This window comes from Pempheris klunzingeri, chromosome 6, assembly GCF_042242105.1.
Source record: "Pempheris klunzingeri isolate RE-2024b chromosome 6, fPemKlu1.hap1, whole genome shotgun sequence".
Taxonomy (NCBI): Eukaryota; Metazoa; Chordata; class Actinopteri; order Acropomatiformes; family Pempheridae; genus Pempheris; species Pempheris klunzingeri.
In genome coordinates, this window is record NC_092017.1 from 22,970,905 (window position 1) to 22,989,528 (window position 18,624).

The 18,624-nt window shown below is 40.9% G+C and overlaps 1 protein-coding gene across 1 annotated transcript in view; it reads right to left on the minus strand.

Moving 5' to 3' along the window:
* Positions 1-4,226: 4,226 nt before the first annotated feature.
* znhit6 (zinc finger HIT-type containing 6) overlaps positions 4,227-18,624 on the minus strand; it is a 30,870-nt gene continuing 16,472 nt past the window's right edge. The window contains exons 6-10 of the mRNA XM_070832573.1: positions 17,782-17,850; positions 17,534-17,614; positions 14,839-14,919; positions 7,642-7,766; positions 4,227-5,084 (exon numbers count right to left, since the gene is read on the minus strand). Coding sequence (XP_070688674.1) covers positions 4,513-5,084; positions 7,642-7,766; positions 14,839-14,919; positions 17,534-17,614; positions 17,782-17,850 — 928 coding nt within the window. The 3' untranslated portion in view covers positions 4,227-4,512. The remainder of the gene's footprint in view (positions 5,085-7,641; positions 7,767-14,838; positions 14,920-17,533; positions 17,615-17,781; positions 17,851-18,624) is intronic.

Sequence of the window (18,624 nt, forward strand, 5' to 3'; positions counted from 1 at the left end):
CCCACTTCTCCCTGTAACACAACTTCTGATGTCGTTTGCATGTTTTGATCTTGGATGCTGACAATGGTTGTGCCATGGAAATGTGTCTAATGAGCGGCAACTATGACTCTAGGCTTCGCGTAAACACACCTAGAAAAAGATCAGAATTTAATGAAAGAAGCGCATAGACATGCAGCTACCAAGTGTGGTCTTATATTTAGTAGATTTAATGCCAGAGTCTGTTGATAAAAACTGACAGTAAGTAAAGTGCAAAGTGATGACATTCAGGGTGTTGCATGGGAATAAAAAATGGCATGACATCCAGGTATCATGATGCATAATTGATACAAGGCCGGTGGTTTTCAGCACAAGTTGTTTGAACGGCATTTTCCAGACCAAGTCGTCATTCCAAATGAGAAGCAGTTCTCAACTGACCTACGTGGTTAAATAAATAAATAGAGATATATATAATATCTTTCAGTGAATTCTAGGCCTGCTTTGGGGTGTCTTCCCAATTAGAGATGTCAAGAAGACCTCCACAGAGAGATACATCCTGCTCAGATCCTTGAAAAACAAACTTCCATGGCTTGTTTAAATAACCACCTTATTTAAATTCAAGGGAGCACCAACACATTTCAAACTGTAGCTTTAGCCAAAAACAAGATCAAACATGGCAAATCAGATGATACGACTTCAAGGCTAATCATCATTGCCCTGAGGTGTTTGTTCTGAACAGTCCATGACAGGCATCCATATGCACCCGCAGGTCCCCCCTGCAGACTTATAGAGACCACTAATGTGACTAGGACCCACAAGTACAGGTTTGGCTACCTGGTGGTTTCCCGTAAGGACCCTTCCAGGCCCAGTTTCAGTTTCAGGAACTGGGCCTGGTTTAACTGATCTGAAACAGTCACTCCCTCCCAAATCTAGCACTCACATTTGAATGAGGTTTAGTGTGATCCATCACCTGTGACCAGTTTGCTTTGGGAGACCTCAACAGGAGCGATCAGCAACACAGCTCCCACAGTCACGGTTGCACAGAAGCGTTTTATGTTATTGTAATTTTGTCCTTTCGCCGTGTAAATCATTCTTTATGTGCTTGGATGGAGCCAAAAAATTGCTTTATTACTGCAACCAGATGAAATTTAAGGTATGCTGCTGAGAGGTGAGAGATGAGGTTACTTTAATGGTTACATGTCATTTGGATCCTTTGGGACTCCCTTTTAGCTTGTAAACCAAAAAACTGGTAATATTTGATGAGGCCTGCATACAGCTAAGACAAAACAGCTACGGCAATGTAGTAGAGAAAATATGACCAAATGGCCTTGTGAGGCAATGGCAGGTGCTCTAAAACGACCTCACCACGATAACTTGAGGCAGATTTTTTTTAAAAAAAGGAAAAAAAAAAAGAATAACAGACAACAAGCAGGCTCTGTTGGTTCAGACTGTCAGATTGACACAAGACAGACAAGAGGGAACAAGTGAATCACTTCCTGCAAACAACTTACTGGGGATCAGTCTCCGAGGTGACTGCAGCGACAACATTGCTGGTCTGTTTGTGTTGAAGTGTGACAGTGACGTTACTTTATCCTAAGACCAGCAGGATGAGTTCAATAAGCTAAAGGCTATGGAGCATTCTGCCTCAATCTGTCCTAAATGGTTTAAGAAGTTAGCATTCATTTTCATTTTCTCTCTCTACGGTCCCACAAACGTCGGCCTCGTCTTACATGTGACCTGCATGTTATGGAAAAATCACAAAGACCTGTGCATCCTGAAAGGTGAAGTTTTTGTTGACCAGGGACAACTTGTAGTATTCTGACACAACTGTCTTTAGATGTTACATTCGATAATAAACAGGCCACAGAAAACCACTATGGTAAAGTATTTCATTTTAGGAAAAACAGATGGCCTCGTTTAGTTGTACTTCTGTGCTTGGAACAGTGAGATAAGCTAAAGTGGTTGAATGTCAATTCAAAATGTGAACTATGCATGTTAAATTGTAGACTTGGTTGCACATAAAATGTTTGATTTTGAACACTGAAAATGTTTTCCATGCGTTTTGGAGGCTCTGCCTAACACTCGATTCTTAGTGGGCCTAACGACAACCACTTTGTGTGCCCTGTGAAAATGGGTGACATCAGGCTGTGGAAACATGATTTTGTGCTTCAGTACCTGCCTCTCCTGGTGCACAGTTCTGCCAACATTAGCCCGTTTCTGGATAAGGCCACCACAGCAGAGCTGTGTCATAGCTGGTCTCATAAAAACCAGATCTGCACGCAGCAAAACTGAGCCCTGCCCACCAAATCAACACTAATTAAGCGCAAACCAACTACAGAAATTTCAAAGGACAATTTACTTAAATTAGAGGAATTATTTCCAATGCCTGCGTTCCCCACAGGCTAAAAACAGCTCAAATTTACTTTTAACAGTCAACAGAAACAAAAGCAGGGCTTTTGTGTGGTCGCATTGAATTACTTTATTGAGATAGAAAATTAAGAGAACTGCTAAAATAAAATGGGTAGTAATTCAACACAGGCAAAGCCATGACAACAGAGGGAACATATGTGTACGCACCAGAGGTTACTACTCTGTGCTTTTCTGCTCAAAAGGTACCAAATATCAAAGTACTGTTTTTTTTTATTCTGTATGGAGAATTGATTTTGATTTCTTATCTAACTGTGAGACTATCGTCAACAATAGTAAAACGCTCTCTACTGAGGGAGGCATGAGGAGGTCTGAAACAGCGAGAGAAGAGTTTGACATTTTGGTAAATATCCTAATGGGCTTTCCTGATGAGTATTAGATCAGAAGACTGACAACGTATGTGTCATGTAAGTACAGAGCTACTGCCAGAACATCACAACCAGAACAACTATTCCTTTAAACGTTAAAACTTGTCAGCCAATGTTTGTACATTTTCCCGGAGATTGTACAAATAAAATTCCGAGGAAAAGCTGCAAGAGACATTTCTGCATAAGCAACGGTTTGGGCTGGTGATGTTTATTCAGCAGCCTGCGTGAAGGCCCAGCTGGATATTATATGAGCACATGGTCCAAAATGTGTGGCAAAACCTGAACATGGACATTATAATTGCTCTTTTAGGATGAGGGGTAAATGAGTTAGGGGTCCGTGAGTCCTCCCTCGCAGAGGGATGCGCAGTCACATGTGAGATCATTGCCTCTGACGGCAAAAGGGTGGAAAATGCGTCATCACAGGCCAGACATCAAAGCGCGCCCGTCCATAGGGGTTAACATCCAAAAGAGGTTAGCAGAGGTTATAAAAACACATCTATAAACACAGGCCCCACCAATGAGCCATACTGTCGGTTATTACTGGCACTCTCTTGTCGTAATAAACTAACATTAGGTAAGAATACGGTGTGTAGAGGCACCACAGGCGTAAGAACATTCACACAGGGAGACACCCCAGAGGTGTCAGAAAAACGAGCATGTCAACATTAACTTTTACTAGCTGATGGAAAAATTAGCCTAATGGTCTAACTGAAGCTTGACAGAGAAAATCAAAGGTGATGAGGGCACAGCAAAGGGCTGGTTTCCCTTAAAGTTCAATCAAAACAAATAGTCAACAGAGGGACACATTACCTAATGAGTGCTAAAAACCAAGTTATGCGCTATTGAGCGCAACGTGCTGAGATTTCTCTCCAACTGCTGAATGCTGTAATAATACATATTATGCATCGAGCGTTTTTCAAGATACTCAAAGACAATTCACGGGACAAGTTTAAGATCCAAGATAGCACAGCACTAAATCAAATGATACCGATATGTATTAGCTGTACTTGAGCTTTTAATCGTATCACATGATCATCAGCAGATGGAGTTTGTCCTGTTACCACAGAAAGTTCCTTTTCTCTGTTAAAAGACTTCTTAAGCATGTTGGCTTGACAATGTCAGTTTTCAAGCACAAACTATTGACTTTGGAACCGGGACTTGACAAAACTATTACGCCTCCAGGTCCATTTATTAGGTGTTCTGGAGCTCTCAATCATATCCCGTGATCATTAAGAACAGATGGAGTCTGATAAAGTTGATCGGAAGCTCCAGATAACCTTCAGATAGGTATGTTCAGAGCATAAGCTATTTTCAACACACGCTATCTGTGTCATGATAGATTGTCCAGCACTGGGTCCAAGGTAAAGAAAGCAGTTTGACAGTAAATTGAAAAATATAGATGAGACCACCTAAAAATCCACCACAGATGTGCACAGAGTGTAAGTACAGAAAGGAACTAATATCAAAAAAATGTCTTTATTTAAGAAAGCATGCTTCCAGACAGCTAAACCTCCATTATAAACATTAACATTGAAGTGAATTCATCTATATATAATGACAAAGTGGTATTTAGTATAAACATATAACACAACCATTGTTCTTGTTTCTTAAGACAGCGTGTTTAAAACAACGGAAAACACTGCCGGGTTGCACTGGTCCACTGCAGACCGACACAAGATTGATGGCTTCCTGTCAGATACGTCTGCCTCCTCATCATTTCATCCTGAACATCTGGGCATTATCATTCCAATCCACAGCTGTCAGCAGCATTAACTGGCTCATTTTCATCATGACAGTGACGGGTGTGAACAGGCCCTGACTCTTTCACAGCATCCTCCTTAGTCATGCTGACCTCGGCACTTTCACTGGCAGGAGCGTTGCCATCAGCTGAACCCAAGTAATTTAAAGAGTGATCCCCCTTACTGTCACTGTGTTTATTAATGCCATCATCAACATTCACACTGTCAGCTGCTTCATTTTTAATCATCATGTCATGAGTAGGGCTTTTGGCACCACGACAACTCATACCACAAGGGGTGTTTTCCTCAGCATTTCCTTTGTCCTCTTTTTCTTCATCACTACTGTCCATGATCTCTCCCTCCTCCAACTCTTCCACCCCTACTTCTCTCTTGGCCCTTTTCTCTTGTGGCGGTCCAGTTTCAGGGCTGGTCCCAGGGATTCCTGTCCAGATGTTGGTTCCCCCCGGTGTGCAAGCCCCGTGAAAGGATGGTGTAACTTGGGTCACATCCCTCTTTTCTTGGTCCACCCCTTCTTTCTTTGTTGCAAAACTACTGCAGGCTGATGCAGGTTCCGCTGAAACAATATGACCCAATTTGTGTGTAAAAAGGATGATTAAACATGGCTTTTGCAACAGTAACATTCTTACATGTCCAAACATATAAAGAAGTGATAAGAGTGAGTAGTTGCAGAAAAGCGGTTAGAGCACAGCTGGGGTCATAAACAGAAATGGTGAGAAAGAGAGGGACAGTGCAGACAGTTTGGGAATGATGACGCTATGGTTTGGCTCAATGCTGGTTTCCAGGATGAGGCAGCGTGCCAAGCAATTAGTTATGCAATAAAGTAGGGTGGACGTGTGAAAGAAAAGCAGTAGAATAAATGACTGTAAAAACGATAATTGTGAATTATAAGCAATTATTCCCCAATGTGATCTCCCTGCAGTTAATTTGTGGAAAATCCACTTTAAACCTCAGGCACTTTTGCCAAAAGTGCCAAAATGGTTATCCAGCTGAGCCTATAATACTAAAGATTAATGTAATTAATTCAATTCTTTGTGCTGTAACATGAGACGCAATTAAAAAGCTATGCCTGCGTCACGTTGTGCAATTATCCATTTTCATAGATTTGTGGTAAATTAATATACACAATCATGGGTTGTGTGCATTCTCAATTGACCACAAATATAAATATCGACCTACTTTTGTCCAATTATTGATGAAACAGGCACTTGAAAAATCAGAACAGATTACAAACTTGCCTAGTCCTTTTTGAGTTGGGACCAATCCGATCTAATATCAGATACTGACATAATGCACGCACTGGATATCGGACTGCCGTCACTGATCCACATACTGATCCATAATCTATAGTCTGTTTGTAGTCTGTATGTTTTGAGAAATCATAAATTGCTATGTTTGCCATGTTAAACATCCAACAGTAGCTCATTGATGTCATATATAACATATCAGAGGGACCAAATCCCTCCTTTTGCTTTCACACTTCTCCCTCTCAGATGTGGCGATGTGCTGTCTGACCACGGCTGATATCAAATGTATTTATAGTTGTTCCGAACAGCTTCACACTAAAACAGAGTGAAAAGCCGACGGGAGACGTAAATATAGTTTCACTCCAGTTTCACTGTGCATATTTTAATAATAGTGTTTGCAGGAAGTCAGGCTAAATTGACTAAGTTGCCATCTAGTACATCCATGAGCATGCTAAAAATGAGTGGTGCACAGCCAGAATGTCCCCGGCATACTGGCACACTAGAATTATTATTCTGCACAACAGTGGAAGTGGATTTTTATTCTATACAGTAATTATTTGGGTCATGTAGCATACCGAAGGAAACCCGCAGACCATACCGAACGGTTCAGGACAAATACACAAATCATTAGCAGCCCTACTCCAAACAGCAGAGTAATGTGGCTTTGCTTAGCAAGCTAATAGTGAGAGACGCCTGCAGCCACCATAACTAAAGGTGGGAGTCAATGTGAGTGTCTCACATGGGACTCAAAGCCCACGAGTTAGTGGTTTTTGGCAAATGGGGCTAAATTAGTTTTATATTTTGTTCATAACCTTTTCTCCCTCTGTGGATAGTAACATTACAAGGACATCTAACAATCTCATCCAAATAACAGTAAGATAAAAATGTCCATCAAAAGAGAGGCTACCAGAATGTTGCCCAGCTGTATGCAGCCTGGTTAGAGCCTGCTAGACCCTCAACATTACTTCATCCTTACTGGATATGCCACTGCCACAGTGTCCGATTGCTCTTTATCACTTCCTGCACAGTTTTCCAGGCCATGGCATGTCCAATTATCAGGATGTTTCTATGGCTAACATTATAGCAAAACAGTGTGGCACCAAGGCCTTATCTCAGAAAACACACAGTCAGACTAAAATTACCTCATTCGTCACTGAGCTTGTCTGGGCCTGACAGTGTAATGATACTGGGCTAGTGTGGTCTTTTGTGACCATACTACCCCTAATCAGATATACACAGTTTGAACACACTGTTTGCAAATCGCTGTATGTTTTCTCATGATATGCAGTCCTTCTTTGCCGTGACTCCTCTTGGCCTTAAACATCCGCCACTGAAAGAAAGTGACAAACAGGTGACAGAAACCACAGGCTGATCTCCTGTTTTCTCATCTTCTGTCATTTCATAACTCATGAGGTCACTGTTCGACAGTAAGCCATGTTTGATCCTCTTTTTGGACACGGTCGCTGTTGAGGTTAAGTTGGTGTGTGTGATGCATTGCAGAACACCCTCATTTCCGTTGGGGTAGCGTGTTGCCATAGTGAAAAATAAGGGAGCAGGGAGTCTTAAAGTCTCAGCTGGAGAAACCAGGACATGATACAATGCTGCTGGAATTGGGGAAGTGGAGAGGGGTTGGCGTTTTGGGGCTACATAGGGTTTTGACTCATGTCACATATCCATGCTTTTGTGTAGCTACAGAAAGCATAGGTGAAAAAGGGGGAGCTGAATATAGTGATGAAGTGATGAAATGTTTTTTTTTGCAAATACAGTATCAGTAGGTTAGTGTGCAGAGGTGAGCTTAGGGACAGGACATCACAATTCATGACAGTCAAAGCTCGATTAGAGTGCTTTTTTTTTTTTTTTTTTTACCTGGTCTTTTCAGTGGATAGTTCTTCCAATGATCTCTGAGTACAATGTGCAGCACAGGATATTCAATCAGTGTTTTATAGCTCAGGTTGTCCCTTAGGCTCTTGCGAATGTCCAACTCATGGTACCTATTGTAGACAAAATGGGTGCACAAAAAACACAAAGAGGTGATTACGAGGAAACTGAGGTAAATTATGTAATTAGGCTTGTTGTAGGCAATTTCAAGTTTTTAGGGGCTAGGTAGCAACAAAGAGAGCAAACATGGCCACTGCATTTGAAACTCTAATTGGCAACTGTAGCTCTTTATTTCCAGCTGCCTGTGGCACTTTGATGGCTGAGAATCTTTTGAGGATTGATAGCAATTTGAGTCATGGTTTGGCACATTGAAGATCCTGCTTGGTGTTCGTCTCCACAGATGGAAACAGACTTTACCAAGAATCAACAACATCTCTCACAAGCACATGAATCGGCTCCCTTAACCATCCTTTAGCTCTTTGTATGAGATGACATCAGTCTAGTCTTGTCTCTAAGTAGTCCTGTCATGCATTAGGGATGGTCATAAATCACCAGACTAAATAGTTAACTGGATTCTTGGGAGACATGGCTTGAGTGTAGACTCAACTGATTCAGAACCATCCAGCTTAGGCTGTCATCACCAAAACGCAAGGCATCATATATTTTGGATACATACAGCAACTGGCACCATCCCCGCCAACTGTCAAACCCGTGCCAGACTGAAGATTATTGAGCCATTGTTTGTTTTGCTAAAAGCACAAGCAGACTGAGAACCGCCCAGGTAGACACCCACTCCCAAAGCCAATCAAAGCACTCTGCTATAATGTGACATTTACAGGTCTTTACTGGTGGGCCAGCTTCCAAGAAGCGCTCCCTCCTCAAATAGTTTCTCTTAGGTGGGCTAAAGATCATTTTGCATGGTCCCACAAATAAACGGCAATATATGCTGGCGCTTCCTGCAGGACAGGATAAAATAAAGAAGTAATAGCCTGTGGGTCTCAAAACACACAGGAAATTTCTTGCCACAGTACAACAAATGGCTGCAGGCTATTTCTGGCCCATCTCCCCACCAAAAGAGTAGAAATAGCTTATGTACAGAGGGACACAATATTTGGCACACAGGTTCTAGGGAAGGAAGAAAAAGGTAACAGGGATAGGGTCAAAGTTTATGTAATAAAAACCAGTTTGAAAAGCTGGTATGTGCAAAGTAATTAAAGACAATATCCCAGCCAACAAAAGCAGGATATCAACATGCAGGGCTGCATGCATCTGCAATGTGCATACCAGACAAATACCGGTTCCATTCCACTTGTTTTTATGTCTAACTTGTAATGAATGAATGTTCACGGATGTTTTCTATTTTTGCGAATATACAAACTAAACTAAAACAGAAGTGTTTGCAAACAACAAGATGGGTAAGATGGCACAGCAGGCTCCCTGTGGTGTCGATGGGATTGTTTAAGCTCGGGCCATTTCTAGAAGCACGGCTGAATGATTCAGCCAAGAACATGCACACATCTGGTCTCTATATAGTGTTCTAGTGAATGAACAGAGCAGAGGACAAGACTGATGTTCTCTTCAGGGAGGTTGCTATTGTTTTCCCCTCCACCACTGAGACTCGTCAGCTAGGATGAAGCAGTGCTAAGGTGTAGGGACAAAGCAGCATAGACATGAATAGACATTATTTTGAGCTCTTGAATTAATCTAGTGCATAAAACGAATGAGTGTCTACCAGTAATGTTTGTGAATCAGAGCGACTGTAACATAGAAAAAAAGTTCATGTTTGGGTTCATGTTGAAAAGGCTTCCAGCACTTCTTAGTAATTTTTCATTTCTGCTTTTTTTGTTAAGACTAAATCTTCAGTGTTGTGTGTCCTTCTGTAAAGAAAGACCAGGGCCTCATTTAGAAATGTTGTGAATGTGCAAATCAGACCTTGAAGGACGCACATGCTGCTTAAACCAATGTTGAAACGCATAAAAGCTTAAGTTGATGTTAAAATACAGACATTTGAAATCGGTGAGCCAAACATTAAATATGCACATTTTAGACAACAGGAACTGTGCAATAATTGCTGACAAACCTGGTCTTACTCTTTTGATTGCTGCGTTGATCTCAAATCCAGCCGCAACTATCGATGAACCTTTTTGAATATATACCAGACTTATGGATTTTGCATATGCACTTTTAGATTGACAAGACCCCATTCATTACAATGGGGGTTAAATGATAGACAGTAATGGACTAGTGTTTCTATGCAGCTGTTGAATCTGCTGGTCATCAGATCATGAATACTTTGAATTTCTCCATGCTCTGTGTTGAAATCAGACTGTCACTGCAACTGGTGATGGACTGGAGCCCAGTTGTGAACTAGGGTTGGGCTGATGGATGATGAAGATGTCCGGCAGTCATCGACTACTGAACAGCTACCATCAAAACATTGTGTTTTAATGTCACCGTTGTGTTGTCACTGTTGGGGGGTGGGGGGGTGCTTTGCTGCTCATGATCACAAAACTTAACATTCATCATTGATAGACAAAGTTATGCAAACCAAGATTCGCATCCCTCCAAAGCCAGAGTTGGGGGGGGGGAATTTTTTGTAACTGCAACAAAACTGGCAACCTGACAAGCATGCCTTCTGCACTCAGTGACATGCAAGGTTTTTCCTCTTCACACAGCTACTTTTGTTACTTTCCATGTGTCCAAATAAAGAGCGATTGTCTGACAGCACGCACCATTATCCCTATATTTGACAGATTAGCATGGTTTTGTAAAAACACTTTTGCCTTTAGACTTGTTGTGACCACACAATGTTCGTTTCAAGCATGACCTGTCCTGTAATTCCAAAGTACGACTGAGGCCGACAGGAACTAGTAAATAAGGATGACCACAAATTTATACAGGACTCCAACTGTGGCACTGAACAATTATGTAACATAATCTTCTGCTGTTAATGCCCTTCTATTTTAGTAACAATACCCAAAACCAGTCCAGCATTGCGGGAGACCTGAGGAAACATCTGCTGCACAGAAACAAACTTGAACATAGCTTTAGGGCGAGCTGAGGGAGAGCGGATCGACGGGCTCAGGATGGCTAAGGAGAGGGCTTGCCACAAATATGTCAGAGAAAGCACAGACTGGACAGGACAGATACCTCACTGTCTGATGGGTCCACAACACTGGTTAAAAAACAGAATGCACACAGAGCTTTCCTTTTTTGGCTGCTAAAGTAAAAACCGCATCTCTACTTCTGACAAGTCAACAGGCAGAGATGTTCTGTGGGATTCGGCTGGCTGAGAGGAAAAGGAGAGGTAAGGGAAAGGAGGAAAGGGCATCCTCTGGATCTCAGGAGTGGAGTGAATAAAAAATAAACATTAAAAAATAACATAAACAAACATCCAGAAGGGTGTGAATGGTTCTCTTGATGCACAGTCTGTCTCCTTTCCAGTAAGAGAGTGCTGACTGGTTACACAGCTATGTTTAGTTTAGCACAAGAGCCCCTTTATGAGGGGGTTGATATTCCAGAACACATTCAACAACAAAAACATGCAGTCACATCCTTTGTGTTAGACTTGGCAAATGGCCTCTAAGTAGCCATTACTACTGCTGTCCATGACTTCATACCATTAATAATACCTTTCAAAATGAGGGGTTTTCTTCTAAGACTGCATTATTCAAACATGGAGGCGTCTTTGAGGTTGCAATGCTTTGACCTTGTTTGGGACCCCTAAAATGGGATGTGACCTCACTCTGCAGGGGGCCTCTCTTCTTATTAGAGCTATAGTCTGTGCCTGTGGTCCTGTTATGTAACTGTACCCTGTTAATGTGTGCAATTCCGCCTTGGACGAGCATCCCAATGTTCCCCTACTTCCATTCATTCATCTGCAATATAACCTTGAAAATAAACACTTACTGGGGCTTGAATTACTGACTTAAAAGTCCCTCATTATGCGGCCCATACTCAGAGCTATTAAAGGTGTGACATGAAAAGTTTGCTGAAAGAGTACGTGGGATAGAGAGAAGGAACTTTATGCCACTGAATTACACATTATCATAGACATGACAAGACACAGTCAAAACATTCTTTCCTCGATGTCTGGTTTATGCTTGTGACTGTATCAGGCTAAGAGCTGTTAGGAGTCGTTAATAAAAACTCTCTCGAAACTGGCAAAGCTGTTGCGTGGCTGATAACTGTTGTGACTCATTCTTAAAATCTCTCTCAGGAAATGGCAGAGAATGCTTGTGCCTAGATACTTCTTCACCTCGACGTGACCATTTCATGTGATCCCGTCCCTCTCTCTAAAAGTGAGAGGCTAATAAAAACAGGTGACAATTATGAATTAGGAGAGCTCGTAGAAAATCAAGTGGACGGTGAAGTACATTAAAGTGTGGGCAGAAATGGAGGTCCTTGACACATCTATGTATAATTGTAACACACAGGACACACAACACACAGGAAATGACATTATATTAAGCAAAGCTTGAAGGCGTACACAATAGTTTAAGCTACTGCTGCAACCAGTCGATGCCTGGACCTTTTAAAGGGTCTTCTAATGATGTCTATCATGCGTTATATCTTAGGCACATATGTACATATAGTCAGTTTCTCCTGAGTATTTCACATATTCATTATATCGTAGTGTTACGGTAAAAGTCAAATTCCTTATTCTATTTCAAAATTGGATTTTAGCAGCCTGAACAAAAACCATGACTGTTAAAAAGCAAGGCATCACTAAGCAGTCGTTCATTACACTCCAATGAGCACTTAGTCATGTGCTAAAATCATAAAATTATATCCGCGCAGTTGTATCCTGTTAAACACTCAGGCGTGCACACAGACCCATCACTGCCACCAATGGAGAGGGATCCACACACAGCAGGGTAACGTTTTAATGTGTGTGTGAGACTGTGGACAAACCCTCTCTGGTTTATCAGGCTTTCACAATCCCTGCTCTGTGGCTCACTCTTATGTAACATTATAGAGGTGCACAGGTGTGCCTTGTTTGTGCTTGAGTGTAATAAAATCTGCATCCATATTCCAGAGAATATTATATGAGCAAACACATGGGTATGGGGTAACTATGGCAAGATGCAAAAGCTTGTTAATCACACAATTTGAAAAAAACACCTGTAATTGCATATAGACATGCTGGAGGCTTTAATGTGGTGGTAACACTTTTTGTTCAGAAACAAATATGTGATAGTATAAATTGTGCAGGATTTTGTGAGTTCAAATCTGCAGCAACTTTCTCACCCAATGGGCCTTATACATTATTAACCTATGATAAAGCAGCGCTCTAAACTAACTTGTAATGACTGTCGGTATGAAGGTGACACTGTAAAGGTGTGTGGCATCAGAGATAATGACACCTCTAAAGATATTCCATATTTTATTTAATTCATGGGAAGGTGACAGCCTGACAGCTCACGCTAAATCTTGGCTCGCGTGTCACATCTCTGCACTCATCTTTCAGTAATTCCTCTCTATATGCCAACGTAAAATATAACTTATCTGCTTCGAAAGGGTGTGCGGCTAAGCCCACTGGGAAAAACAAAAGGTGTATGTGCTACAAGGATGAAGGATGGGATGGGGAGTTTCATGACGTTTCATGCTGGCCAGAGGGGTAATGATTATGAGCAACTCGGATCATTATTCACTCCATGACTAAGTGGAAATGGAGAACAGCCAAAGAATCTGAAAGTAGGCAAAGCCAATGGGTGCTATCAACACCATCCCCTGAACTCCATTAAAAAACACAGACAGATAAACAGAAACGGCGGAAGGAGAGGGCACACACAAGACTGAAACTATGGAAATAGAGTAGGGTGAGTGAGGGAGACATTGAAAGAAAGGAGGGATGGAAGATGCAGATAAAAGCTGCAAAGACTTTTCTTGATCAGTGAAATTTCTCAATGTTGGAATCAGGTAAAAAGGGGAGGAGAAAAAACCCTTAAGGCCTCCCTGCCAAAAGTCTGTGTAGTTTCGCAGGAATTTACAAGTCAGTGATGTCATATTCATAAATAAATTATGTCGATTTCATACATGCTGAATAAATCAGTCATGACTGGCAAGTCTAATCAAACGATCAGGACGGTCACACAGACAGGATGCCGGAGCAATGACAGGATTTTGACTTCTGAAGATTAAAAAAAAAAAAAAAAAAAAAAAGCCTTCCAGTTTATTTTATACTCACAACTCAGTCACATATAATAGAATAAAAATAAAACCCATATCTTATCTTTAAACTATATATTTGTCTGTAATAAGTGTTGTACTACTTTTGTTTTACTATGCAGGGAAACATTTCTAAATCAAACCACATCTTCTGCATTACCTTCCAATTGATTGTGACTGTGATTGATAATCACATTACAATAACATCGAAATGTGATTATCAAAAATGTTATTTCCTTCGGTAATAAAACTGCAACTTAGAGCTAAATCCTTAAACTGTGTGGAGTAGATTCGGATGTATGGAGCCAATATTAGCTTATTGATCAGTATTGGTACAAATGTCGGCCTATAAGTAAGAGAAATGCCAAGGTACAGTATGGTTGAGGTACAAAGTGTCTATTAGTTTCACAAGAGGCGTAAACATGCAATAGATGTCATGTGTAGAGGACGGACCAAACTAGCAACATAACTATAATAGAATATATTAATAAAAATCAAGATGCTAAAGTTTAAACAGAGAGCTATTAAATGATTCCTTCTTTGTCTCACTCCGGACAAATCTTGGCCACAATTCTTTAATCACCAAACTTAGGGACCCTTATCAAAACTGTTTGCTTATTTCTTTATGTATTTAAGTTGAAATAGAAATATTGGCTGACATGTCGTTATTGGATTTTCTTCCCCTCTCACATATCAACACTGAGCTCAGAAATCCAGTATCAGTCAAGCTGTAGAGTGAACAACTACGACAGGTGATGGCTTCAGCACATACAACCGACTCAGTGGCCCAGTGATTGGGGAGGCCTGTTCCAACCGTATGACTGTGGTTGAAGCCATCTAACCTGTGCAGTCCTACAGGAACCAGATTTTTCGTTTTTTGACCCTGCTAACACAGCTCCATAAAGAGGGAGCTCTAAAATATGATTCCCTCCGGGGAATTAAGGCTGAATTACATTATACTGATAATGGGAAAATGGGAAATGAGATGGGTGACAAATGGAAAGTAGATCTCACCTCACAGAGTTAGCCTTTCTCCCCTCTGCTTTCATGAAGATTTTCACGTGATCGAATGGAGCGTGGACATACATCTTCAACCTGAAACAGAATTTCACATCAGCACAGGAGATTAGAGACTCAAGTCCAACCTAATCCTTAAAAAAAAAAAAGACACTAAAAAAAAACCATATGGGAACATGTGTAGACTGTGCAGAAGGTGGCTACAGTAAAGGTCAAAACACAAAGAGCTCATTGAGAGACCCAAATGTACACTTGTCTGGTTGCCGACTGATATATGTATAGGCTCTGACTAGGGTCTCTTGTGTAAGGGACAATGCCCCATGCTACTGACGGCCATGGCACCTGAGTCCGCTGTAAACAGCCAGCCAATGGGCCATGGAGAGTTAAAGCCCACTCACTTGAATCTAGACTAAGCAGAGGTTATGTTTTATTGGCTGGCGCTGAACCAAGTTAGGTGTCTATTTTAAAAAGCTGCACCGGTCTCCAATATGCTCTCGTTGTAGGTATTACAGTAGACTACTTACTGCTGACTGTTATCAGTACAAAGGTTAGGTCAGAGGAGTCAGATCGCTGCTCTGTTAGAGGCTCAGATTAGAAATACTGCTCTGCAATCAAAGAGCCTGCCTTGTTCAAAGACCGCAGCTCATGTTGGGAGAAACATGAGCCAGGGAAATTAAAAACAAAGTGAAGCAAGAGCAAAATTACAAAGATAAATGAAAGAAAGTAAGATTGTGGGAATCCAAGCAAATCCTGTGTGATTGAGTTGGATTGAGATATTAAGATGAGGATAGAAAATGACCTTTGAATAACAGCTTTTGTAAATTCACTAACTGAATTTTCTCATTAGTTGTGTCGAGATAAATCAAAAATTTTAAAAGCAGCCACTTAATCATCTTCTTTATAGGAAGCATTCTCCTTCGAGTTCAGCTCAAATGTGATTAAGTGTGATGGCAGAGATCAGCCGAGTGTTACATGCATTCATACTAATTTATATTCTCCATTTAATGAGAATTAGAAATAGAAGATAATCTAATAATTATAAGAAGAAAATGAATCAAGTAAAATAATTTAATTTGCTTCTTGACCCATGCTTTCGTATGCAGGGCTCTTACTCATGCAGACTGATTTGTACTTAGTCTGTAACTGAGGCATAATCCCTAAACACGCTGCTGCCAAACTTAATTACAGGAGTTCTGGTCTGGCAAAACTGGACCTAACACAGGCCATCAAAACCAAGGCTGCAGTCATGGCTAAAAATGGTCTCTTTTTTTCAAAAGAAGAATAAACAGCATTGATGCTCAGGCTGTACATTGACTACACAGTTCTAGACAATACAAAAGGCTCATATGCTGTGTAATATTCCCCGGACAATATGATGCAGTGGCTCATGAATGTAACTGTATCACACTTGTTATTCTGCTGAAGTTCAGAGATCACCGTGTCTGCATTTCAACAGCAATTTGTTTTGAGCAATTCAATTGGCCTTGTTTTCCCATGTCTCATTTCCAGTTGTTATGAGCATGAGAATCTAGTAACCAAACACAGCTTCACAGTTGTTACACACAGAAAAATTGCTCATTTTAACTTTAAGAGAAAACTATGGGCTGGTCCTAACAAAAAGGTGTTGATTCAGGGGTCTATTATCACATTGTTACGTTTTTTTTTCTATTTCTATTCATGAGTGCAGTGACTGAAACAACGGAGTGGTTGATTTTCTAGCATTAAATCCAAGGCATTAATGGAAAGGTTTCTGGCTTTGCTACAGGATGTAGAACTGTAGCTGTTGGCAATACATCAACTCAATATAATTGACCTGAAGTGGTGATAAAGCTACATACGCTTTAATGCTAATAATGCATTTGGACTTATAGTCAATAGTATGCACACAGCCTTCACTCGAGCTGTCCAAGGTCTATAGCAAAGGCCCCGACCTCTGCCATAAATCCTGGACAAAGCTGGATATGTAAGCAGTTTCCAAACCAGGTGGGTAAATACTAACAACCACCAGTGATGCACAGAACTCACTGCTGTTTCCAAGGTCTGTATCAGATCACAGCAGCAGTAATCCTGCAGCTTGAACTGTGCGTTCCATGTATTAGATAAGAACATGATGGTTTGTCAGTTTTGTAATGATGTAACTTTATAAATAATCTTAACAACATACGATTTGCACAAGCCTAATTTTTAAATGTGTCCCCAGTGTGTCTAGAGACCCTCGAACTATCAGAAAAGATCATCCTCTCTCTTTTTCTCCTGCTCCATCTTTCGGTAAATGCGCATGAAAATATACCATTAGATTTAGAACATGTGACCTCCTTCAGCACGATGATGGTCACGCCCACTGAGAACTCGAATCCACCTCGCTGTCCACCACTGTAAACATGTTCTAATAGGACCTCCAAATACAAGTATGAACCTGAAAATGAGCACAATATGTCTCCTTTAACATCTCCACATATAGTTAGGTGGTGAACTGTTGTTACAGCTTCGTTTTAGTTTACATGTATCTCAATCTGTGCCACACAGAGAGATTTAAAGATTTTACATTTTGGAAAAAACGAGGACTGGTATCAGTATATTGGTACTCTGGTAATACCATGAGTTTGAGTTTTGGCATCAGTATCACGGTAGAAAAGGTTGGATCGATGTGTCTGTACAAATAGTCAGTCAGTGTTAATGGAACAAAGCTCACTTTTGACGTGCCATAGGGTCCGACTCCGTCGGGTGGATATAAGGGGTTAAGAGCTGTTCCAAGGTTTGCTTGTCAGATACCCTAAACCAGGAAAGAGATTGAGAGTGAAAAACCACATTCAAGAGAAAATATGTGAATTTTAACAACCAAATCAAATTAAAACAAAACTATTAATTAAACACTGGTGCTTCAGCAGAAAGTTTAATGGGTATATATCATTGAAGATATTGAATATTGTTGTGACTCACCTCCTCTGACTGAACTCTGTGTTGCTCTGGGGAAAGATGAGTTTCAGGTGCCACAGGAACAGTTGTTCTCTAGATGAGGCACAGAGAAACTCATTTTTTAGCTTGAGCTTATCAACGATGGTGCTTGATGCCTGTTTTCCAGCACAGACAGATGAGGTCACTGGCGCTCTCACAGTATTCCCTTCACAGTCAAACACAAATGCCCTTGTTTGAATTCAGAGCATAAAATGGATTCAGCCTTAATCTGTCCAAGACAATATGCCTGGCCGCTTCCAAAATCTTGTCCATCTGTGTAACTGTGTGTGTGTGCATGTGTAAATGAATAAGCCAGAATCACCATGGAAACCATGACATATACACGCAATACTAGGACACCAGCTGGTGGATATCAAATAATGATCACTTCTTCTGGGGTAATGCTTTGGGCAGTAACTATTAAACGCGGTTGGGTTTTTTAGGGGTTGCTGGGCGTGCTCTACAAACACTTATCCCCGAAACAGCTGCTGTGTTTGTACCTACTGATATCATCATGGTGCCGAAATAGCAAACAAAATGTAATATATCAAACAGATAGGGAGATATGAAAAACAAGACACAATTCCACCTTTATCCTTGTACAGTAATGGCTTAATTAACAGGAACTCAGTGGCTCGCTGGTCATTTTGCCGGCCTATACACCAATTTGACAAATTAAAATTAATTTGACATTACAGAGAAATATAACTCTTGTGTAGATAAATCCAAGAAAAACATAGAAAGTATTTTGCTGGCCCTGAGAAGTACAGTATAGTCTACAGGCAAAGGCATCAATAAGTTCTGCTCTCCAGAGTCTTTTACCCCACA